Source organism: Aquarana catesbeiana, linkage group LG03, assembly GCF_042186555.1.
Source record: "Aquarana catesbeiana isolate 2022-GZ linkage group LG03, ASM4218655v1, whole genome shotgun sequence".
Lineage (NCBI taxonomy): Eukaryota > Metazoa > Chordata > Amphibia > Anura > Ranidae > Aquarana > Aquarana catesbeiana.
Window position 1 is genome coordinate 421,714,030 of NC_133326.1, and position 26,440 is coordinate 421,740,469.

Consider the following 26,440-nt stretch of genomic DNA (forward strand, 5'->3'; position numbering starts at 1 on the left):
GCTGTTTAGGTGGCTGTGGGTGACTGTGGCCTCCCAGTTCTGTCTCTACGCGGTGAATGGTAGGCTCCCTGGCAACCAGACGGACCTCCCCCTCCCCTTCAGGATGGTCCCACTGGTCGCTTGTACATGCCTCAATTTGGGTCCCTCCCGGGACCTTTCTGGCCTCTGCGCAGGCGGGTCCACGATCTCTTCATGCACGCACACTGCTGGGGCTTCACCGGAGGGTACTGGGATGCTCGCGCTGTCTGTGCGGGCCTTACATGCCCACTGGCTTCTCGAGGTGTTGTGCCCTTGACCCCGTGGCACCGCTGCACGCCGACACTGGAGCTGCCGTGACGTCACGCGGTTGGAGGACACATATACTGCGGGTTCAGCCTGCAGATTTCACTGGCCAGCCTGGGACCCGGACGAACCCTTGATTAGTATCTCTTAAAGTAAGTTTATCTACCTTACTTACCCTCGTTTATCTGCAGACCGCACTCGCTCCAATCTTGAGTGCGAACGTGTAGGCATCCTTACTTCAATATATATTTTACTATTTTTACCATTAATTTCATAGATATCGGATCTGGTCTCTAAATACCTCAGCATTTAAAAAGGTACATCATTTGTGGAATGAGTACCTTGCTGACCTGACCCTCTTGATCCATACCTATCCACTGTCTAATTTAGCAGAAATTTACCACCGGGCCCCTTTCATACCTATACTCATCTGGTCCAGGTACATACCTATTTTAGTTCTAATTGCTTGCTGTTTTGGTGCACCTTTGACTTCACTCTGCGGTCTTTCTGTGGTCGGTTACACTTTTCATCACAATTATATATATATTTCTTTTGTTCCCACATGCTGTGTTGTGCACAATCACTCTTGCATTTTCCCACCTTATTGCCATTTTCTATGACCTCTCTCCTGGTATGAGGATCTATCTTTGTTCACCCTTCTCTCTTCTAATCTTGTTCCCTCGTCACAATTTATTTTTCCTTATTAACCCTTCACTGGTGTCCCACATACTTGTCTTCACCTTCTTGACCATGGACATCATTTTACATTATATTACTTCATCCAGATGTTAGGTTTCTGGTAATTTCTCATATATGTCCTCCCCAATCGCAGCGGGAAGCTTTGCCGGGATGTCCTATGCCTTGCATGCACCGCAGCCTGGGTAAGCAGCCCTATAGAATTGTTTATAACTTTTTTCCATCTTCCCCCTATTATATGTTCTTGTATACCTCCTACATGAATATATGTTCATTCTATCGTATTATATTTCATTCACAGATATAGTTCCTGATGAAGTGGTCATTCCGCGAAACTAGTCGAAACTCCATGTCATCTGTGCATATTTTTTAGTATATTTTGTATTGTTTTTGCTTGCTGTATGAATACATTTTGTTACTTTTATATATTTATCTCTTGCCTATCACTGTATATCTCCTTTTATATGTACCGAGATAGTCTGCTTGCATCTTCCCTGGTGAGTTTGGGGTTGGGGCCCTTGTTCTGTCTCTGGGACAGATACCTAAACCTTCTTATCCTAATAACTTCAGATACCATATTTCTCATATTTCTTTGATCTCAGTTTTATTAGAACAAGCCAGGTGAAGCTACAAAATAACAGAAATAGACCTCAATAAGTATAATATTGCATACAATACAGCATACATTGTATAAACAACGATATACAGTACAAGATGAGATAATAAAAACTTACTTTTTAAGTTCTCTAAGGGGTGATGACAATAGATTGACAAAGACATGTCTTGCTTCCTGCAATGTGTTGAAAAGAATGGTGGCTGGTTCACTTCCTGTTAAGATTCTACCCAGAATTCCCTGCTTGCTGACAACTTCCTTAATTACACATACAATACAACAAATAAACAGAACTGCAGCAATACCAAAAAGGAACGCTAGATGGAGCCTGCACACCACATATGATTGTCTTAAGTAAATTACACATTTTGCATGTAAATTTAACAACACAGGCACAAATAAGGTACAAATAATCAGCAAGACATCTGGTGCACAGAACAGCCCTTACTCCCAAACTTCTATTCCATTTAAATTCGGATGATGGTACATTTTATCAATTTTGATATCTTTGACATCGTTATGTGAGGCCACGCACTTTTTCTATATCATTTAGGTGGATAACACACTTTGTGTGCCGCTCGTGGGCCCCTTGTAATGGCACTGCGATTGGAGCCTTGTCTCCCCCTGTTGCACCCCTGGCTGGCTCGGTCCAGCAGCCACTCGCAACCCCTCTCAACTCCCCACCCCTTTGAGTCTGGGGAGGGCCTCTCTATCTAACTTTCTGTGTTACTTCTTGTATGTTATTGTAATTTAAGTCTACATTAAATTGTTGATTTTTAATATCTAGGCCTTAAAGTAAACAATATAACATGGATGTTTTGGGCACGGCCTGGTCGGGCTTTATGACTCAAATTCAAACTGCCTGCCTTACTAATAGTACCAGATCTGATGAAGAAATCAAAACCTTCCTTGACCGTATGTTCAATCTTCTCAAAGGCAAATCACACCAACATTGGCATACTGAGTATTTTAAACAATACATCAAGGAAGGAGTATGCCCCTTGGGATTAAGAATTCAGGTTTTTCCCACCGTCAAGGACCCCTCCCCCTCCATTAAATCTTCTTGGGAGAAAATATTAACTCATTGCAGTTTGGAACTTATGAGAACATTGATCATCCAATATGAATCTGATTTGACCTCACTAGACAGCGAGATTGACAAACTTAATACACACTATCAGCACCTCCTGGATGCCCCATCCTTCTCCAATCATTGGAGGGAGGTTAGGGAGTGCCTAGAAGAGCTGACTAAAGTAATTATCAAGAACAAACAGACTAAATTTGTCAAAGACAAATAAGCCTTTTCTGAGGGGTTCACATATAAATGGTCTGGCAGAATGAAAGGCAGAAAAGCGGTCCAGCGTGATATATCTCTATGTAACTGTTGAACAATTAGAATCTGACTCCTCCCTTTCATCATCTATTTCTCACCCTACAGGTCCTCGTTCTAGAGGTTCCTTTATTTCCAACTCCATACGTAAGCGATCTCGTCACAGCGGCGGCACCTCCCCTGCAGAACCTAGCAAAGGTAAAAGAACCTCTTCCAAGCACAAATCGGTGCACTTACCAGAGGGTCCATCCCCGCCACCATCTCAATTGGTGGGCGGTGCTGGCCCCTCTACACTATACAACATCATTCCCAAGGTCCTTGAGACAATTTCCGGTAACTCTAGAAAATCACCCTCTGATAGTGATTTTATAGATCCAACCTCAATGGACTTGAGAAAACATCAACAAACCTAAATAGACATGTTTGTCCGGAAACCTCCATCTACACCCCTACCCAGCACTCCCACTCATCACAATTGAATGTGATAAATCTGGCCTCATGTCCTCTCTCCCTAGATGAAAAATCAATTTTACACCTTGGTTTAGGGTTTTGCCCCCTTGATCCTATAGACATCACTGAAATTGCGAAAATATACAAATAACAATCAGCGTAAACAATTATAACCAATCCCTCAATTGCAAGCTGAACACTACAGGTAATCACATATGCCTGAAAAATCAACTGAAAAAAGGGGGATAAGTGCAGCGCAATATAAAATCAAATAAATTCCCCTATATTCAATCTGGGCCAGTCCACTAATAATATCCAGCGACAAAGAAAACAATCTTGCAAGCAGTATCCTAATTGCGCTTACAAAAGGAAGTGGACCTCTGCACAGCAGGGGTCAAACACACGTGTATCCCCTGAGGGATGATGTTACTCCTTGGAGATGTCACTGAAGATGAACACTGTAGTTGAAGGATCCAAATATCCAAAGGGATGAGCCAGCCATCCAACACAGAAAACCCCAGGGATGTGAAATTCCAAATCCCGATAAAGACCGCTCCAAATGTGGATAAAAAATATGAAGAGACTCTAAGAGTAATCCATTTAATGATAAGAGTTCAATCAAATAATATAAAAAAACAGGCGCTCATCAGCGCTATAGGTATCAAGTTTAAAAAGTCGGACTGCAGTACAATGCAGTACCGACACACACAGTCCGGCAGCGGGTGACGTCCGCAATGTAGCTCCTCCTCCCGTACACGGCGTTACGACCTATTGGACTTCGTCAGCGAGGGGTGGAGCCTGGCATTCACCCAGCGGCCTTTATGGAGAGCTCTTGTAGGGAGTCGCGACGGCCAGATCATTCCTCATGGAACAAGAACATACATCTTGACCTCTTAATGAGTTCATCTTACAATTGCTAACGTTTATTCTATAATTTTTTTTATATTCGAAGACCAACATTACTTACAAACTCAAGGCGTAGCAATGGGCACATCATGTGCCCCATCATACGCAAACTTGTTCCTCGGAGACTGGGAGAGATACATCTTTTCTGATGACCAATTTTTAACTTTTTTAGAGTCGATACTCTGCTGGTTCAGATTCTTTGATGATTTGTTCGTGGTCTGGACCGACTCACTATCCTCACTGAACAAATTTATTGATGCCATTAATATCAACACCATGAACCTACGCTTCACGGTGAGTTCGGACAATACACAGATCCCATTCCTTGATCTATTGATTGTCAAGAACCCCAATGGGACATTGGGGACTAATTTATATCGCAAATCTACAGCTGGCAACAGTTTGTTGCACGCCACTAGTGCCCATCCAAAACCTCTCGTGCGCAGTTTTCCATAGTATTTGCGACTGCACCGTAACTGCGTACCCGATGAAGATTTCTACATACAATCAGCTGCCCTACGTAAACGGCTTCTATTGAGGGGTTACTCTCTGACTAACCTTAGAAAGGCCTTTAACAAGGCATGTGGCCACACTAGAACCTCTTTGCTTTATCCCTCCTCACGTAACTCTAATATCAACACAGTTAAAATTATTACGCAGCACATCATGAGCAACTTAGGAAGATCATTTCAAAACACTGGCATCTCCTCACTGATCATCACATCCTTAAACATCCTATATGTGAGACACCTGAATTAGTTTTCCGAAGAGCTAAATCTCTCAGAGACCATCTAACTAGCAGCCACTATAAACCCGATACCAGTGGTCCCCCCAATCTTTCGGTACCTCTCCTTGTGGCCAATGTCCCCTATGCCCTTGGATACTTTCATGTTCCTCCTTTGAGCTTCCTAACGGTGAAATTTTCACCCCACACATGTCAGCCCAGTGTGGCACCACTGGGATTATTTACCTTATGCTTTGTACATACAAAGCGTTCTATGTAGGTAAAACAATTAGGGAGTTCAGACAGAGAGTAGGCGACCATGTGTACTACTCCACCAACGGCAAACTTACTACTGTTGGATGCCATATAGGCCTGTATCACAAATATAATCCCAAAGCTGTTGAATTTCTTGCTTTAGAAGTGGTACCCCCTGATGTCAGGGGAGGTGACCGCGACAAAACGCTATTACAAAGAGAAGCCCTCTGGATAGAAAGGCTTAATGCCACCATTCCACTGGGCCTGAATGAAGTTAATTCATTCAAATCCTTTCTCTAATTTATGGCCGGCTGACTCTCTGTCTTTTGATACTCCTCTATTGTCACCTGGCAGTGCTGTTGCTAATTGGTTCCGGTTTATTCTGTATATTGCCCTGTATGCTATTATTGACCTATGTATAACTCCCACTCATGTTTGTTTTACTTATAGGCCTTCCATTGAGGTATTTAATCCTCTTATTTATGCACAAATTCCTTTACCATTATCATAAACTGCTTGTGACTATGTCCTTTGATGTGTTCACACCTATGCTGTGTTTCTTACATTTTACTTGTGTTTTATATTTCATTGTATTTGTGTTATACAACATTATCACTAATGCCCTGTACACACGGTCGGATTTTCCAACGGAAAATGTGTGATAGGAACTTGTCGGAAATTCCGACCATGTGTAGGCTCCATCACACATTTCCCATCGGAATTTCCGACACACAAAGTTTGAGAGCTTGCTATAAAATTTTCCGAAAACAAAATCCATTGTAGGAAATTCCGATCGTGTGTACACAAATCCAACGCACAAAGTGGCACGCATGCTCAGAATAAATTAAGAGCTATTGGCTACTGCCCCGTTTATAGTCCCGACGTACGTGTTTTACATCACCGCGTTCAGAACGGCCGGATTTTCCGACAACTTTGTGTGACCATGTGTATGCAAGACAAGTTTGAGCCAACATCCGTCGGAAAAAATCCATGGATTTTGTTGTCGGAATGTCCGATCAATGTTCGACCATGTGTACAGGGCATTAGTCTGTTTTGGTTTCGCCCCGGCTGTTTAGGTGGCTGCGGGTGACTGTAGCCTCCCGGTTCTGTCTCTACGCGGCGATTGGTAGGCTTCCTGGCAACCGGACGGACCTCCCCCTCTCCTTCGGGATGGTCCCACTGGTCGCTTGTACATGCCTCAGTTTGGGTCCCTTTCTGGCCTCTGCGCAGGCGTGTACGCGATCTATTAGCGCACGCGCACTGGCGGGGGGTTTCGCCGGAGGGTACTGGGGTGCTTGCGCTGTCCGCGTGGGCCCTACATGCCCACTGGCTTCTCGAGGCGTTGTGTGCAGGCGTGCACGATTACACCGCACGCACACCCTGCGGGACCCTTGACCCCGTGGCGCCGCTGCACGCCGATGCTGGAGCTGCCGTGACGTCACGCGGTTGGAGGACACATATACTGCGGGTTCAGCCCGCAGATTTCACTGGCCAGCCTTGGACCCATCCTAACCCCTGATTAGTGTCTCTTAAAGTAAGTTTACCTACCTTACTTACCCTCGTTTATCTGCAGACCGCACCCGCTCCAATCTTGAGTGCAGGCGGGTAGGCATCGTTACTTCAATATGTATTTTACTATTTTTACCATTAATTTCATAGATATCGGATCTGGTCTCTAAATACCTCGGCATTTAAAAAGGTACATAATTTGTGGAATGAGTACCTTGCTGACCGGACCCTCTTGATCCATACTTATTCACTGTCTAATTTAGCAGAAATTTACCTCCGGGCCCCTTTCATACCTATACTCATCTGGTCCAGGTACATACCTATTTTAGTTCTAATTGCTTGCTGTTTTGGTGCACCTTTGGCTTCACTCTGTGGTCTTTCTGTGATCGGTTACACTTTTCATCACAATTATATATATATTTCTTTTGTTCCCACATTCTGTGTTGTGCACAATCACTCTTGCATTTTCCCACCTTATTGCCATTTTCTATGACCTTTCTCCTGGTATGAGGATCTACCTTTGTCCACCCTTCTCTCTTCTGATCTTGTTCCCTCATCACAATTTATTTTTCCTTATTCACCCTTCACTGGTGTCCCACATACTTGTCTTCACCTTCTTGACCATGGACATCATTTTACATTATATTACTTCATCCAGATGTTAGGTTCCTGGTGACTTCTCATATATGTCCTCCCCAATCGCCGTGGGAGGCTTTGCTGGGATGTCCTATGCCTTGCATGCACCGCAGCATGGGTAAGCAGTCCTATAGAATAGTTTAACTTTTTTCCATCCTCCCCCTATTATATGTTCTTGTATACCTCCTACATGAATATATGTTCATTCTATCTATCTATCTATCTATCTATCTATCTATCTATCTATCTATCTATCTATCTATCTATCTATCTATCTATCTAAAGTATTATATTTCATTCACAGATATAGTTCCTGATGAAACGGTCATTCCGCAAAACTAGTCGAAACTCCATGTCATCTGTGCATATTTTTTAGCATATTTTGTAGTGTTTTTGCTTGTTGTATCAATAAATTTTGTTACTTTTATATCTTTATCTCTTGCCTATCACTGTATATCTCCTTTTATATGTAGCGAGCTAGTCCGCTTGCATCTTCCCTGGTGAGTTTGGGGTTGGGGCCCTTACTCCCAAAATTCTATTCCATTTAAATTCGGATGATGGTACATTTGATCAATTTTGATATCTTTCACATCGTTATGTGAGGCCACGCACTTTTTTCTAAGGCTGCTACCTGGTGTTCAGTGCATACGTTCACAAAATTTTTGCATGTGGATGTTCGAGCAGCTGAGGATTTGGTTTTCGGCCACAGTGTACAGCAGGCTGCCATATAGGTCTGATGGCTATTGTTTTGGCAGGTTGTCTCCCTCCCCTCAAGGCTATTGCTCTGGGATGTCACAGTAAGTAAGGAATAATAGCCTCAGTCTGTGTGACGTGATGTATGATAAAGAAAATAGGATTTTTTTGTCATACTTACTTACCTGTAAAATCCTTTTCTTTGAGTACATCATGGGACACAGAGGTTCCTCCCCTCTTTTTGAGGATTAAGTACTTGCTGTATGGCAGGGGTTATATAGGGGATCACTTCCTGTCTAAAGACCTTTGGTCTACCAGTGTCCATTCACCTGGAGATGAAGTATAACCCAGTAAGTAAGGAATAATAGCCTCACTCTGTGGCCCATGATGCACTCAAAGAAAAGGATTTTACAAGTATGATGTAAAAATCCTATTTTCAACAGGACAACGACCCTAAGCACACAGCCAAAATACAAAGGAGTGGCTAATTGACAACTCTGTGAATGTTCTTGAGTGGCCCAGCCAGAGCCCAGACTTGAAACCGATTGAACAACTCTGAGGAGATCTGAAAATGGCTGTACACTGATGTTTCCCATCCTATCTGATGGCGCTTAAGAGGTCCTGCAGAGAAGAATGGGAGAAACTGCCCAAAAGTAGATGTGCCAAGCTTGTAGCATTATACTCCAAAAGACTTGAGGCTGTAATTGGTGCCAAAGGTGCTTCAACAAAGTATTAAGCAAAGGCTGTGAATACTTATGTACAGTATCTCACAAAAAAAGTTTTGTAAATATTTTATTATATCTTTTCATGTGACAACACTGAAGAAATTACACTTTGCTACAATGTAAAGTAGTGAGTGTACAGCTTGTATAACAGTGTAAATGTGCTTTCCCCTCAAAATAACTCAACACACAACCATTAATGTCTAAACCGCTGGCAACAAAAGTGAGTACACCCCTAAGTGAAAATGTCCAAACTGAGCCCAATTAGCCATTTTCCCTCCCCGATGTCATGTAACTCGTTAGTGTTACAAGGTCTCAGGTGTGAATGGGGAGCAGGTGTGTTAAATTTGGTGTTATCACTCCCACTCTCTCATACTGGTCACTGGAAGTTCAACATGGCACCTCATGGCAAAGAACTCTCTGAGGATCTGAAAAAAAAGAATTGTTGCTCTACATGAAGATGGCCTTGGCTATAAGAAGATTGCCAAGACCCTAAAACTAAGCTACAGCACAGTGGCCAAAACCATATAGCAGTTTAACACGACAGGTTCCACTCAGAACAGGCCTTGCCATGCTCGACCAAAGAAGTTGAGTGCACGTGCGCAGCGTCATATCCAGAGGTTATCTTTGGGAAATAGACGTTTGAGTGCTGCCAGCATTGCTGCAGAGGTTGAAGGGGTAGGGGGTTAGCCTGTAAGTGCTCAGACCATACGCCGCACACTGCATCAGATTGGTCTGCATGGCTGTCATCCCAGAAGGAAGCCTCTTCTAAAGATGATGCACAAGAAATCCCGCAAACAGTTTGCTGAAGACAAGCAGACTAAGGACATGGATTACTGGAACCATATCCTATGGTCTGATGAGACCAAGATAAACTTATTTGGTTCAGATGGAGTCAAGCGTGTGTGGCGGCAACCAGGTGAGGAGTACAAAGACAAGTGTGTCTTGCCTATAGTAAAGCATGGTGGTGGGAGTGTTATGGTCTGGAGTTGCATGAGTGCTGCCGACACTGGGGAGCTACAGTTCATTGAGGGAATCATGAATGCCAACATGTACTGTGACATACTGAAGTAGAGCATGATCCCCTCCCTTCGGAGATTGGGCCACAGGGCAGTATTCCAACATGATATCGACCCCAAACATACCTCCAAGACGATTACTGCCTTGCTAAAGAAGCTGAGGGTAAAGGTGATGGACTGGCCAAGCATATCTCCAGACCTTAACCCTATTGAGCATCTGTGGGGCATCCTCAAACGGAAGGTGGAGGAGCGCAAGGTCTCTAACATCCACCAGCTCCGTGATGTCATCATGGAGGAGTGGAAGAGGACTCCAGTGGCAACCTGTGAAGCTCTGGTGAACTCCACGCCCAAGAGGGTTAAGGCAGTGCTGGAAAATAATGGTGGCCACACAAAATATTGACACTTTGGACCCAATTTGGACATTTTCACTTAGGGGTGTGCTCACTTTTGTTGGCAGCGGTTTAGACATTAATGGCTGTGTGTTGAGTTATTTTGAGGGGACAGCAAATTTACACTGTTATACAAGCTGTACACTCACTACTTTACATTGTAGCAAAGTGTCATTTCTTCAGTGTTGTCACATGGAAAGATAGAATAAAATATTTACAGAAATGTGAGGGGTGTACTCACTTTCGTGAGATACTGTACATGGGATTTTTACATTTTTATTTTTCTTTCATGTTGTAATTATGGGGTATTGTTTGTAGAATTTTGGGCAAAATAATGAATTTAATACATTTTGGAATAAGGCTGTAACAAAATGTGGAAAAAGTGAAGCGCTGTGAATACTTTCCGGATGCACTGTATACCATAGTTTGTAGATGCTAAAACTTTCACACAAACCAATTAATATGCACTTATTGGGATTTTTTTTTATCAAAGACATGTAGCAGAATACAAGCAGAAAAAAAGGCGCCTCTAAGTGCAGAAGTTTAAAAATATTTAATATCCCCAGCGGGATTAAAAACACTTACAAGATCAGAAAGTAAAATAAGCATAACATCATTGATGGTAAGAGGGATCCAGCATCAGGAGGTTCCGCAGCTTGTTGTAAGACTCCCAGGACTGTGGGTAAGTAGCGGCAGGGACTCCAATGAAGTTGCCAGCAGATGTTGGAAGATCCTGGAGATACCGGTGGAGGTCACACGATCCGAGTCTAGGGAAAACGAAGATCCCGGAAGTGACGTTGGCGGTGAGGGACAGCAACCAGCGTGGAACGGATGTAGTCATCAAAAAGGGATGCGTTTCGGAACTGCTATTGGTTCCTTTTTCAACCTAGTAGGTTACCCACAGCCCTGGGAGTATTACAACAAGCTGCAGACCCTCCTGATGCTGGATCGCGCTGACCATCAACGATGTTATGCTTATTTTACTTTCTGATCTTGTAAGTGTTTTTAATGCCGCTGGGGATATTAAATATTTTAATCTTCTGCACTTAGAGGTGCCTTTTTTCTGCTTGTGTTTTTTAGAGTTTGCTTCCACTTTCAAAGCTGCTGCCCTTAGTGTTGAAGAATCACTATTACCACCACCAGACCCCTGGTCTTATATAAACATTGCCTGCTTAGTCCTTTTGTCCAGAGCACCCTTAATTTTACATTGTACCATGTAGCAGAATACATTTTGGGCTAAATTTCTGAAGAAATTAGATTTTTAAAATTTTTTTTATTTCTACAAGAAGTAGAAAATGTTGTTTTTTTTTTTTTTTTCAAAATGTTTAGTCTTTTTTTCGTTTATATATTAAAAAATAAAAAAAAAACAGAAATGCTAAAAATGTACTTGCGTACAGTGTTGTATGACCGCCCAATTGCCAGTTAAAGTAGCACACTGCTGAATAGCAAAAAATTCTCTGGTCATGAAGGGGGTAAAAACTTCTGGAGGTTAAGTGGTTAATTTGTGTTGACAACTATGGAAACCATCAATTAGAAAAAATACCTACAAGGATATGGGAAACGGAACCATGGAGAGCTGGACATTATTTCACCTCTTGCATCAGTTCTTGCTTTACTTCCTGATGGAAACACATCAGTCAATGTCAGAATATAGCAGAGCAGCCACACAAGCATAATAGCCATGATAATCTGAAAAATAAAGTAATACGGATTTTATATTGCTATCAGATAAAAAAGCGTGTACAAAACAGTTATAGTAGATTTCTGTCATTCCATCACAGTGGATAACTGGAAAGATTTTTAAATGTGTGGAATATTAATAGCTGGCAATTGATATTTATAAGAAATAACATTGTAGAGTCTAGGTGTAATCAATTACTTTAGAGGTGCAGGAAATTTGCTTTTCCCCTTGTTGAAGGAAGTGAACCATGCATTATAGTGTATTTTCCTTTCTCTGGATCACCTGCAGGTTTAGCGTTCTGATGATGCATGTATTTTTGTCTTTTTGGTTTAACTCAAATTTATCTATTTATTATTTTTTCCAGCTCAGTTCAAAGCTGCAATTCAGGATGTCACCATATTTGACATTGTCAGTATACTTTAGTCTTCATACTTTACTTAAAGTGTTGCTAAACCCAGGACCCTGCATTCACTACACCTGGTCTCCCACAGTACACAGAACATGGAAATGCAATCTCTTTAGTAAATATAAACTGCTAAATACTTTTTCTCATCAGCAGTATATAGCAGTCTTGTGAATTCTATCAGTGCCTGGTTAAAGCTTGTAGGAGGAGTTTTCATACTGCACTGGCTGTCCTATCAGGATGCAGGACCCCTAAACCCTCTGTCTGGAAAGTGCTGATTGGCTCTGTGCTGATCACATGCACTCTCCCAAGAAGAAAAAAATGTTCTAGCAATACACACCAAACTGAGCATGTTCAGCCTGACTCCAGTAACTCTGTCTTATCTGGACATATTTTGGGGGCAATGCAAGAAGGGGAGGATCTGTGCTTACAGGATCAAACAGCCTCAATGCAGAGGATTAACCCCTTAATAACAAGCATGCTTTACTGCATATACAGACTGATTTTACTGTTGTGGGTTTAGTAACACTTTAACTCATATCTAGCACACAATACTCATACACTTTGTCTATCTTTCTTAGTAAAATTTTTTTCAAGAATACTGTGGACAATGCATGAGCCTACACATTTAGATTTCTAGATATTTATATGTTAGGATAGTCGATTGTATAATCAGATTTTATCATGCGGCCAGCTTTGGACTAGCTTGCTTGAAAGACCTCACAAGTATGGGAAGATGTGTAGAAAGGTCCTTTGGCATGTAGTGATTAAGGTAAACAAATTGTTTGTGACAATATAAAGTTAATTTTGCTTTTAACTTATTGCCACACTTGCCCCTTTAACTGTGAATTGGCAGAAAGGTGACTACAGCCTTCCGAGGGGAGTTAGCCACAGTTGGCAGTTATATAGGGGGACACTCTGTATGTACAATATGGGTTGTGGTCTCTTGTAGGGGTGTGGGAGTCGTGTTTAGACGCTGTGAACACTGCGCTGTGGGGGATTGCTGATGTCTTCTGTGGGCACTAGGGATGGGCGAACGGTTCGGCCCGAACCTTGGTTGTTCGGATGTTCTGCGAACACCGTACAATATGCGCTGTTTGGGGCAAATTCGAAAGCCGCCGGAACACTATTAAAGTCTATGGGACACTAACATGAAAAATCAAAAGTGCTCATTTTAAAGGCTTATATGCAAGTTATTGTCATAAAAAGTGTTTGGGGACCTGGGTCCTGCCCCAGGGGACATGTATCAATGCAAATTAAAAAAAAAAAAAAAACATCCGTTTTTCGGGAGCAGTGATTTTTTTTTTAATGCTTAAAGCGAAACAATAAAAATGAAATATTCCAAACATGTACATTAATGCTTTGTTCTATGTTTGTATAAAACCTCAATAAATATATTGAATCAAAAAAAAAAAAAATGAAATATTCCTTTAAATATCACGCCTGGGGGGTGTCTATAATATGCCTGTAAAGTGGCGCATATTTTTCCATGTTTAGTACCACAGCAAAATGACATTTTTAAAGGAAATATTGTCATTTTAAAACTGATTACGGCTGTAATGAATTGTCGGGTCTCGGCAATGGCGAACCAAAATTCTTTTTTAAAATTGCGTGGGGGTCCCCCCAAAATCCAAGCTAGGCCCTTCAGGTCTGGTGTGGATTTTAAGGGGAACCCTGCACCAAAATTTTTTAAAAAATGGCGTAGGGGTCCCCACAAAATCCATAACAGACCCTTATCCGAGCAGGCAACCTGGCAGGCCACAGGAAAAGAGGGGAGGACGAGAGAGCGCCCCCCCTCCTGAACCGTACCAGGCCACATGCCCTCAACATGGGGAGGGTGCTTTGGGGTCTGGTCTCAAAGCACCTTGTCCCCATGTTGATGGGGACAAGGGCCTCATCCCCACAACACTTGCCCGGTGGTTGTGGGGGTATGCGGGCGGGGGGCTTATCGGAATCTGGAAGCCCCTTTAACAAGGGGACCCCCAGATCCCGCTCCCCTATGTGAATTGGTAACAGGGTACCCATTGTACCCCTACCATTTCACAAAAAAAGTGCCAAAAAAGGTAAAACAACAAGAGACAGCTTGGGACAAATCCTTTATTAAAAAATAAAAAAATCAAACTGTTCAGCGATGTAAATTCACGCTGCCTGACAGACTGAAAAAAAAAGCCCCAACAGTTCCTCCCGTTCCACGGGAGGCTCCTGCCGAGTGACACTTCTTCTGGTGACAGCTGTTATATAGCTGAGGGCGGGGCCACCCAGTGACATAAATGGGTGACCCCGCCCCCCTCTGATGCCATGGGGGCTTTTTCTTTTTCGGTCCATCGGGTGGTGTGAATTTACATTGCTGGAAATTTTTATTTTTTTATTTTTTAATAAAGGACTTGTCCCAAGCTGTCTCTTGTCTTTTTTTAACATTTTTGACACTTTTTTTGTGAAATGGTAGGGGTACAATGTACCCTGTTACCAATTCACATAGGTGGGGCCGGGATCTGGAGGTCTCCTTGCTAAAGGGGGCTTCCAGATTCCGATAAGCCCCCCACCCGCATACCCCCACAACCACCGTGCACCACCGGGCCACCGGGTTGTGGGGATGAGGCCCTTGTCCCCATCAACATGGGGACAAGGTGCTTTGGGGTCAGACACTAAAGCACCCTCCCAGGTTGAGGGCATGTAGCCTGGTACAGTTCAGGAGGGGGGAGCATTCTCTCATCCCCCTCTTTTCCTGCGGCCTGCAAGGTTTCGTGCTCGGATAAGGGTCTGGTATTGATTTTGGGGGGACCCCTACGACATTTTTTTTTAAATTTGGCTCAGGATTCCCCTCAATTTCCATATCAGACCAGAAGGGACTGGTATGGATTTTGGAGGGACCCCCACCCAATTTTTTTTTTTATTCATACCAGTCTCAAAGGGCCTGGTAATCGAGTGGGGGGGGGAAACCCATGCCCTTTTTTTCAATGGGTTTTATCTATATTGCCGAGAACCCACAATTCATTACAGCCGCGATCAGTTTTAAATGACTTTTTTCCTTTAGAAATGTCACTTTGCTGTGGTAATGTTTTAAACATGGGAAAAAATGTGCCACTTTACAGGCATACTATAGACACCCCCCAGGCACAATATTTAAAGGAATATTTCATTTTTATTGTTTCACTTTAAGCATTAAAAAAATCACTGCTCCTAAAAAAACAGCCGTTTTAAAAAAAAAAATTGCATTGATACATGTCCCCTGGGGCAGGACCTGGGTCCCCAAACACTTTTCCCCAGTCTGTGGAGGGCAGCGAGTGGTGCATTATCCAATTTAAAGCGTCAGAATAAAGAGTTCACCATTACATAGAGGCCCATTGCACAAGCGCAGGAGATCAAACTGTGTGTCTTTTGGCTAGGCCTAAAACCGTCTGGTATGCACCATCCGAAGTTGAGAGGTCAAGAATTAGTTTAGAAGAACGCTTTTAAGCTCTTGGAGAAAGCCTTCGTTATGACTGCGGGGATGGATCAGCCACAACCTTTATCTATATAGTTGGTCATTCATCCGGTTGATAAGATATTTGCCCTCTAAAGTCGGACATCTGGTAAGCAGGCTTTTCATGCGGTGTCGGTGCATTTATTAACCCCTTCACTGGTAGAAATTCGGTTGATATTTCACATGACTACAGGATTCACTATTTGTTATTTACCATCTGATAAGCAGGCTCCCCGTGTGGTGTTGGTGCACTTACTGTTTTCTTCACTGGCAGAGGATTCACATACCCGCACGATTTGCACTAAATTTTTGATATCTGGTAAGGAGGCCTTTCGTGTGGCATCTGCAGCTATCACAGATAATTTTTTTAAACACTGGATGTTTAATATATGAAATGTATATCTTTCTCACTATGTGAGTGTCACTCCATTTATATAATATATTAATTCATATGTCAGTATTACACTATGTTGTCACTTTATTTTTTGGGTTAATTTTCCGTGGATTCAATGCTAATTCAACGTGAGTGAAAATTGCTATACCTCACCGCAACCGGTTTTAAAAAGGCCCAGGCTGGGTTTAAGCCACCTGCTCGATTTGGGTTGCTATCCGGTAAGCATGCCATTCATCAGTTGGGAATACATTTTGCTTCATCCAATCACAGAGTGCTATTAATTGGACAGTTGAATTTTTCCTTTTCCTTTTTTTGGACTTTAATTAGTTTCACATCACTAATAATCTCTCACAGAGTTTATCATATATCTATGCATCATACTGATTTTTTAGCGCTGCATTTCTATTTTGTATTTGTTATCAAATAAGCCTTGTAATTTCAATCGATATAATGACTTCTTAACTTGGGATGCTCTTAATATATAAAGTCTTGTCTTTATTGATAGCAATACCACTTAGACCACTGTCAACAGATTTTCTCGTGGTAATGAAAAAGTGCAGGGTATTCAACTTGACTTTTTTTGAGTCAGGGAATGTTTGAGTGTGTATGAAGGGTTGTCCTACACTGGTCGTTTAGTTATATGATTGTGTGTATTTTTTAATTTTGGTTATTGCGAGGGATGGGAAGAGAGAGGGATTTTAGGGAGGGGGGGGGAGCAGAAAGGGAACAGAGGGGGAGGGAGTAAAGAGATGAGGGTGGAAGATAGAGAGAAGAAATCCGGAAAGAAGGGGAGAGGGAGTGCGGGGGCCGCTCTTCAGTTGCGTATCCCTCCCTCCACCCCACGTGGGGGGGAGGGGGAAATGTGGGGTAGGGCTTATGTTATGTCTCCAGGATACCTTTCTCTATCCCGAGGTTCAGAAAACAGAATTCACCTTGTCATTTAATTTGTATATTGTGTTGCTGCATTATTAAGCTATAAATTATGTTTGTTCCAGGTTAGCTGTTACGCTTGCGCCACCTACTGGCCAAACATTAATAATACCTGTTTAGCCATTTAAAGGATGTGACATAAAAATCATAGTTACATAGTTACATAGTAGGTGAGGTTGAAAAAAGACACAAGTCCATCAAGTCCAACCTATGTGTGTGATTATGTGTCAGTATTACATTACATATCCCTGTATATTGCGGTCATTCAGGTGATTATCTAATAGTTTCTTGAAGCTATCAATGCTCCCCGCTGAGACCACCGCCTGTGGAAGGGAATTCCACATCCTTGCCGCTCTTACAGTAAAGAACCCTCTACGTAGTTTAAGGTTAAACCTCTTTTCTTCTAATTGTAATGAGTGGCCACGAGTCTTATTAAACTCTCTTCTGCGAAAAAGTTTTATCCCTACTGTGGGGTCACCAGTACAGTATTTGTAAATTGAAATCATATCTCCTCTCAAGCGTCTCTTCTCCAGAGAGAATAAGTTCAGTGCTCGCAACCTTTCCTCATAACTAAGATCCTCCAGACCCTTTATTAGCTTTGTTGCCCTTCTTTGTACTCGCTCCATTTCCAGTACGTCCCTCCTGAGGACTGGTGCCCAGAACTGGACAGCATACTCCAGGTGCGGCCGGACCAGAGTCTTGTAGAGCGGGAGAATTATTGTTTTATCTCTGGAGTTGATCCCCCTTTTAATGCATGCCAATATTCTGTTTGCTTTATTAGCAGCAGCTTGGCATTGCATGCCATTGCTGAGCCTATCATCTACTAGGACCCCCAGGTCCTTTTCCATCCTAGATTCCCCCAGAGGTTCTCCCCTCAGTGTATAGATTGCATTCATATTTTTGCCACCCAAATGCATTATTTTACATTTTTCTACATTGAACCTCATTTGCCATGTAGTCGCCCACCCCATTAATTTGTTCAGGTCTTTTTGCAAGATTTCCACATCCTGCGGAGAAGTTATCGCCCTGCTTAGCTTAGTATCGCCTGCAAATACAGAGATTGAACTGTTTATCCCATCCTCCAGGTCGTTTATGAACAAATTAACTAGGATTGGTCCCAGCACAGAACCCTGGGGAACCCCACTACCCACCCCTGACCATTCTGAGTACTCCCCATTTATCACCACCCTCTGAACATGCCCTTGTAGCCAGTTTTCAATCCATGTACTCACCCTATGGTCCATGCCAACGCACCTTATTTTGTACAGTAAACGTTTATGGGGAACTGTGTCAAATGCTTTTGCAAAATCCAGATACACCACATCTACGGGCCTTCCTTTATCTAGATGGCAACTCACCTCCTCATAGAAGGTTAATAGATTGGTTTGGCAAGAACGATTCTTCATGAATCCATGCTGATTACTGCTAATGATATCATTCTTATTACTAAAATCTTGTATATAGTCCCTTATCATCCCCTCCAAGAGTTTACATACTATTGATGTTAGGCTAACTGGTCTGTAATTCCCAGGGATGTTTTTTGGGCCCTTTTTAAATATTGGTGCTACATTGGCTTTTCTCCAATCAGCTGGTACCATTCCAGTCAATAGACTGTCTGTAAAAATTAGGAACAACGGTCTGGCAATCACCTGACTGAGTTCCCTAAGTACCCTCGGATGCAAGCCATCTGGTCCCGGTGATTTATTAATGTTAAGTTTCTCAAGTCTAATTTTAATTCCGTCCTCTGTTAACCATGTAGGTGCTTCCTGTGTTGTGTCATGAGGATAAACACTGCAGTTTTGGTTACTGAAGCCCCCCGATTCACTTGTGAAGACTGAGGAGAAGAATAAATTCAATACCTTTGCCATCTCCCCATCCTTTGTAACCAGATGTCCTTCCTCATTCTTTATGGGGCCAATATGGTCTGTCCTCCCTTTTTTACTGTTTACATACTTAAAGAATTTCTTGGGATTTTTTTTGCTCTCCTCCGCTATGTGTCTTTCATGTTCTATCTTAGCCGTCCTAATTGCACCCTTACATTTCTTATTGCATTCTTTATAAATTCTGAATGCTGAGGATGATCCCTCAACCTTGTATTTTTTGAAGGCCTTCTCCTTTGCTTTTATATGCATTTTTACATTGGAGTTAAGCCATCCAGGATGTTTGTTCGTTCTTTTAAATTTATTACCCAATGGGATACATTGGCTAATGCCCTTATTTAATATGCTCTTAAAGCAAACCCATCTCTCCTCCGTATTCTTTGTTCCTAATATTTTATCCCAATTTATGCCTTTTAGCAAGGTTTGTAGTTTAGGGAAGTTGGCTCTTTTGAAATTCAGTGTCTTTGTGTTCCCTTCATGTTTCCTATTTGTGTGATTTATACTGAAACTAATTGACCTGTGATCGCTGTTACCTAAATTGCCCCGTATTTCCACATCTGTGATCAGGTCTGTATTGTTGGTAATCAGTAGATCTAGTAATGTTTTGTTTCTAGTTGGTGCGTCTACCATCTGACCCATAAAATTGTCCTGCAAGACATTAAGGAACTGGCGAGCCTTAAATGAATGCGCGGTTCCCTCCGCCCAGTCTATGTCTGGATAATTAAAATCCCCCATTATGATAACACTTCCCATCCTTGCTGCTAATCCAATTTGTGATAGGAGATCCGTCTCCACTTCCTCCCTCAGGTTAGGGGGCCTATAGCATACTCCCAGTATTATTTTCCCCTTAGCTTCATCCCTTTGGAGCTCTACCCATAAAGATTCCACCTCCTCCCTAGCCCCCTCAGTGATGTCATCTTAGCTATGTGAATGCATCAATGCAGTGCATGTTATCTCAGTTTGCAGAGCTTGAATTCATTGAATGAGTTTACCAAAGATGTAAATATTGCAGAATATACAGCTTCTTGCTACATAACTAAGCTAAGGGTATACCCTTGAATGTTTGCCAGCCAATCATGAGAGCTGTTGAACCAGGTCTCGGAAATTCCCACAAAATCCAAATCCTCCTTGTACAACAGTATCTCTAGTTCACCCATCTTGTCCGCCATGCTCCTGGCATTAGTGAACATGCCACATAGTTTAGACCGGTCGCATATTGTCCTCGTATTGGGTGTTTCAAGATTGCAACTAGGATTTGCTACTATACTCACCTTGTGTTTTTGTGCTTTGGTTAACCTACCACTAATGCCCCCAATACTACCCTCTGGAATATCTTCCGCGCTGGCTATCACTGTCTCTGGACCCTCCCCCCCATCGCCTAGTTTAAAAACCCCTCTAACTTTTTGGCCATCTTCATTCCCAGCAGATCTGCACCCTCCTCATTTAGGTGCAGTCCGTCCCTTCTATAGTACCAGTTACCGACTGAGAAGTCGGCCCAATCCTCCAGGAACCCAAACCCCTCCTTACTACACCAGCTCTTCAGCCACTTGTTTACTTCCCTAATCTCCCTCTGCCTTTCTGGTGTGGCTCGATGTACCGGTAGTATTCCTGAGAACACTACCTTGGAGGTCCTTTTCCTCAATTTAGCTCCTAAGTCCCTAAAATCGTTCTTTAGGACACTCCATCTGCCTCTGACTTTGTCATTGGTGCCAACGTGCACCATGACAGCCGGGTCTTCCCCAGCCCCTCCCAGTAATCTGTCCACAAGATGCGTGATGTGCCGAACCCAAGCGCCCGGTAGACAACATACTGTTCGGCGCTTCAGGTCTTGGTTACAGATTGCCCTCTCTGTCCTTCTAAAAATTGAGTCCCCTACCACCAGAATCTGTCTTTCCTTTCCCTTTGCTGCCCCCCCCACTCTCACTGGAGGAGTTCTTCCCCTGGCAGCTAGGAGAGTCCATCATCATCATCATCATCACATCCTCTTTAGTCAGGAAGTGAATACCCCTCAGGAATCAGCATTTTCAAGATTATGCCAGCTGCCTAGATGTTATCTCTCCCCATCCATGGCATCGAAGGTAAGCAATCTTCCCCTTTCTCCTTTCTCTCTTACTATTGTATGGTAATGTTATATTATTCTTGTTGTTTTCAGTTTTACCGCATATCACGTGTGTCATTCACACTTATATTAAAATCTGCAACGTGCCAATAAAAACACAGACAAGAAACAGCAGTCTATTATTGTGTACGCAGAAAAAGGTTATCTGCCTGGATAGCTACCCATAGACTCCGGGAGTACGGGGGGCGAAGCCAGGACAGTAAAGCTCCGCCAGGAACACTACGGATAGTGCAGAAGGGGAAGAGGTTTGGCCACACGGAAGAGCTACAGTCTGCAATCGACTATACAGCATCTTTCATACAGCCAAGCAGCATACTGAGACTGCAGCTCTATACGCTTACAGCTCCCACAGGCCGCTACTCAGTCAAGCAGCCATGTCACACAGTAGCACATCCTCACTCAAAACTAGATCACAAGTTTACGGTTCCAGCAAGTTGTTGACTAGATGTCGCATTAGAGAAGCTCACTACAGAAAGGGAAGCTGCAACTGCCATAGCCGAAGCAGAAGCCCTGGAAGCAGCCGTGAGCCTCAGTGGTGAACGCAGCAATTTGCTTGGCTCCGAACAAGGAGAGCCGAATCCCTCGCAACGCACTTCAGAGTACTTGCACCAACACTTCAAATCAACCTACGATACCTCTCCTCTACAGGGAAAAGATGGTGTCCTAGGAGAAACAGACCAAACACTGCAGGTAACAGAGCATGAGAGCAATCAAACTCCTCAGAGCTACAAGCAGCAGAACTCTCGCCATCACGTTACAGATCAAGCCTACGTCTCTGCACGCCACGACCCTCAACCTCCAAATCAGCATCAGAATAACCCTTCTACTACACAACGGTACGAGACAAGTGGGCCTAAAGCAGAAACTTCTGACAGGTATGGTCGCACACCACACTCCCACTACAGTAGTGAATCGCCAACATGCTCTAACACCAACCAAGTTATAACAGACTTTGCCAAGTTCTTCGCCAGACGTGATTTAATCACAAAAGGATTCATAAAGTTTAACGATCGGCCAGAAAATTACAAAGCCTGGCAGTCGTCCTTTCAAAATACCATAAAAGGTCTAGACCTGTCTCACACCGATGAAATAGACCTCCTAGTCCAATGGCTTGGGAAAGACTCTCGAACATGCCAGTAGAATCAGGAACATTAACATAAAACAACCAGAGACTGGTCTTAAAAAGATTTGTGGCAGATTAGAAGAGTGCTATGGCTCGAAAAAATCTATAGAGCATGCACTTTTTAAAAGGATTGAGGACTTTCCCAGAATACCTAGCAAGGGTTATCACAAACTACGAGAATTAGCCGACTTGCTAGAGGAACTACTTCTTGCTAAAAAGGAGGGAGACCTGCCGGTCTCGCCTCCCTGGATGTGGCCAGAGGGATTAAACCTTTAATTCTGAAGCTTCCTTACGACCTACAACAAAGATGGGTCACAAATGGTTCTAAACATAAGAAGGTACCATTTCCACCATTCAACGTTTACGTAGACTTTGTTTCAGAGCAAGCTAAGTTCTTGAATGATCCCAGCTTTGACTTTATACTGCCATCAGCCACGCCCCCTAGCTTCAAACAGCACAGGATGCCAGTGACAGTGAAGAAATCTCATGTTTCTCCTATAGATTTTTCCTATAGGTCTTCCAACAGCGTTCACCCAGAGGACAAAGTCAGAGACCCTAGCAAGCAGTGCCCTCTACACAGGAGTGCTGGTATTTGCCTATATTTGGAGTGTACCGCCCCAAGAAACCAGGTCAGATTAGAGTAGTGTTTGACTCTAGCTTTAGAGAACAAGGCGTGTCGTTAAATGACGTTCTTCTCTCAGGGCTGGATCTGAACAACAGACTCATTGGGGTACTCCTCCGTTTCCGCAAAGACTCTGTGGCATTCATGGCAGACATCCAGCAGATGTTCCACTGTTTTCTCATTAAAAAGGAACACAGGAACCTTTTTGAGATTTTTCTGGTTTAAAGATAACAACCCTTCCAAAGAAATTGTAGAGTATCGCATGAAGGTCCACATATTTGGGAATGGCCCTTCCCCCGCAGTTGCCATTTACGGGCTCAGAAGCTCGGCTCTACAGAAGGCCAAGACCAAAGACTTTGTGTTTTCTGCGATGCTTCTGTCAAAGCAATCGCTGCTGTAGCTTACTTCAGGATCAAGGACATGAAAGGACAGTGTCATATAGATTTTGTCATGGGAAAAGCAAAACTTGCCCCACTCCCAGAACACACAATACCTGGACTGGAACTTTGTGCCGAAGTGTTAGCTGTGGAGATAGCCGACATGATCGCTAGAGAGATGAACCTAGAAATCAAAGACATTGAGTTCTACACTGACAGTAAAGTAGTACTGGGGTACATCTACAATGAAACCAGACGCTTTTATGCCTACATCAGTAATAGAGTGTTGAGGATTAGGAGATCCACACACCCAAAACAGTAGCACTTCGTTTCAACTAAACACAATCCTGCAGACCTAGCAACAAGAGCTGTCCCAGCCAACTGTCTTTGGGACACAACATGGTTTACAGGCCCTGCATTCCTGTACAATTCAGAGCACAACACTTCTGAATCGGAGACCTTTAGCTTGATAGATGCAGTCAAGGATACAGAAGTTCATCCACAAGTGTCTGCATTAGTCATGGTGGCTTCACAAAACCGACTCAAATCTCATCGGTTCTCCAGTTTTTCCACATGGAAATCACTCATTAGAGCCATTACTTCCTAATTCCACATAGCCCATTCCTTTGGAAAAAGGAATAACTGCAAAGGCTGGCACCGCTGTAAAAATACCTACTCAGTGACTGACCTAGAGCAATCAAAACTGATCTGATCATTTACACTGTGCAACAAGAGACCTTTGCTAGAGAGATTGACTGTATTAGCAACAAAAGGGCAATCCCTAAAGACAGCATCCTAAGGAAACTCGATCCATTCCTCGACAGCAGTAACCTGTTGAGAATAGGAGGTCGCCTTAAAGAAGCTACCTTGGAGTATGACGAGAAGCATCCTCTCTTTCTCCCAGCTCAGCACCATGTCACTGCCCTGCTTGTACAACACTAATCACAATCAAGTTAAACACCAAGGCCGGCTATTCACTGAAGGAGCTTTGAGGGTTGCTGGACTGTGGATAATAGGAGCAAAAAGATGTGTGAGCAAGTGTGTCTTTAATTGCACTACCTGCCACAAACTCCGTGGACTCTTACAAACCCAAAAGATGGCTGATCTTCCACCTGACAGACTTAACTCAGATCCTCCCTTTACAAGTGTGGGCCTTGATGTATTCGGTCCTTTGTCCGTTACCACTCACCAAACCAGGGGAGGCCACACCAGCAGCAAACGCTGGGCAGTTATTTTTACTTGTATGACTGTTCGAGCTGTTCACATAGTTGATTGAATCAATGGACACTTCCAGCTTTATCAATGCTCTCAGGCGATTCATTGCCATTAGAGGTCCTGTTAAGCACATCCGCTCTGATAGGGGCACCAACTTTGTTGGAGCGGCCAAGGAACTTCAGATCCTTTCCAATCTAGACAACTACAGTGTGGAAAGGTATCTCAACCAGCAGGGATGATAGGCATAGACCGCAAGATCTTGGATTTTATTTTCCTTCAAATGGGGAATGCCAGACTCACGCATGAATGTCTGTCAACCTTCATGGCCGAGGTCTCAGCCATCATAAATGCTAGACCTCTGATCCCAGTTACTAACGATCCAGAGGACCCCATGTTGCTGAAATCTGCAACTCTACTCACTCAAAAAACCAACACTGTCAGTGCTCCAAATGGAGAGTTTACTGATAAAGACCTTTTCAGACGTCAATGGAGACAGGTGCAATGCCTAGCCAACACTTTCTGGGACAGATGGAGGAGATATTACATCCAAACCCTACAACTCAGAAATAAGTGGCAAGTTAACAAACCAGACCTGAAGTCAGGAGATGTGGTGCTCGCTAAATACTGCCAAGCACACAGGAATGACTGGCCTTTGGAACTTATCACACAGACATTCCCAAGCAAAGATGGACATGTCAGGAAGGTCAAAGTTAAGATTTCCAAACAGGGTGAAGTAAAGTCATTTTTCAGACCCATATCGGACTTGATTTTACTTGTGTCCAATGACGCTGTTAGTGTCGTTGGTTAACGCCAGACGGGGACTGTTATGTCTCCAGGAATGATACCTTTCTCTCTGCCGAGGTTCAGAAAAGAGAATTCAATTCAATAGTCATTTCAGTTATTATTTTATATGATGTTTACTATTGTATGGTAATGTTATATTATTCTTGTTGTTTTCAGTTTTACCGCATATCACGTGTGTCATTCTCAGTTATATTAAAATCTGCAACGTGCCAATAAAGACACAGACAAGAAACAGCAGTCTATTATTGTGTACGCAGAAAAAGGTTATCTGCCTGGATAGTTACCCATTGACTCCGGGAGTACGGGGGGGGGCGAGGCCAGGACAGCTTCTATTGGTGGTTTTGAATTGTCAGATATTACACTGGGATAAAGTATTTATAGCAATCTGATGTTTTAAAGTGAGTCCAACATGCTCTCGTAGTTGCAAATTTTTGTATATGTTCTTGGGCGGTAAATGTTAGTTCCTCCATTTCCTCTATTTTGGAAATTCTGAGTAGCCATTCTCTAATAGTTGGTATTTCTGTTGATCTCCAGTGAATTAGAATGCATAGCCTCGCCGCATTGACCATGTGCATGGCCAAGGATTTTTGGTAATCATGCTTGGGCAGTGTAGTATGGTGCAAAACATATTGAGCGGGACTGTAATTCAGGGAGTATGTGGTAACTTGTTCTATTATGGAGTGTACCTCCCTCCAAAAGGTTTGGATGGACTCGCACTCCCACCAAATGTTTATCATGGATCCTACTGCTTTTTTACATCTCCAACATATGTTTGGGATTGAAGATGAGAATTTGTGTAATCGTGATGGGGTCCTATACCATTTGGTTATGATTTTATATCCATTTTCTTAGATCGCTACATTCATTAAACCCTTATGTGCAAGAGTGTAGATGGTTTTCCAGTCTTCTTCCGTCAGTGTCATCTGTAGGTCTTTTTCCCATGAGTTACGTGGGTTTTCCATTGCTGCTGTTAAGGTATTGTCTTGGAGGAGGGTATATATGTGTGAGATGAGGTGTCTTTGGGGTGTACTGCTTGAGCACAGGGATTCAAATGGATTCCCCCAGACACTTTTTATGACAATAACTTGCATATAAGCCTTTAAAATTAGCACTTTTGATTTTTCATGTTCGTGTCCCATAGACTTTAACGGTGTTTGTGTGTTCTTCTGAATTTTTGCCTGTTTGAATGTTCTGGTGCAAACGGA

At 43.0% G+C, this 26,440-nt stretch overlaps 1 protein-coding gene across 2 annotated transcripts in view; it reads right to left on the reverse strand.

Moving 5' to 3' along the window:
* SLC23A1 (solute carrier family 23 member 1) overlaps positions 1-26,440 on the reverse strand; it is a 1,686,654-nt gene that overhangs the window by 753,541 nt on the left and 906,673 nt on the right. For both annotated transcript variants that reach the window (XM_073620757.1, XM_073620758.1), the window contains exon 9: positions 11,772-11,913. In XM_073620757.1, coding sequence (XP_073476858.1) covers positions 11,772-11,913 — 142 coding nt within the window. The remainder of the gene's footprint in view (positions 1-11,771; positions 11,914-26,440) is intronic.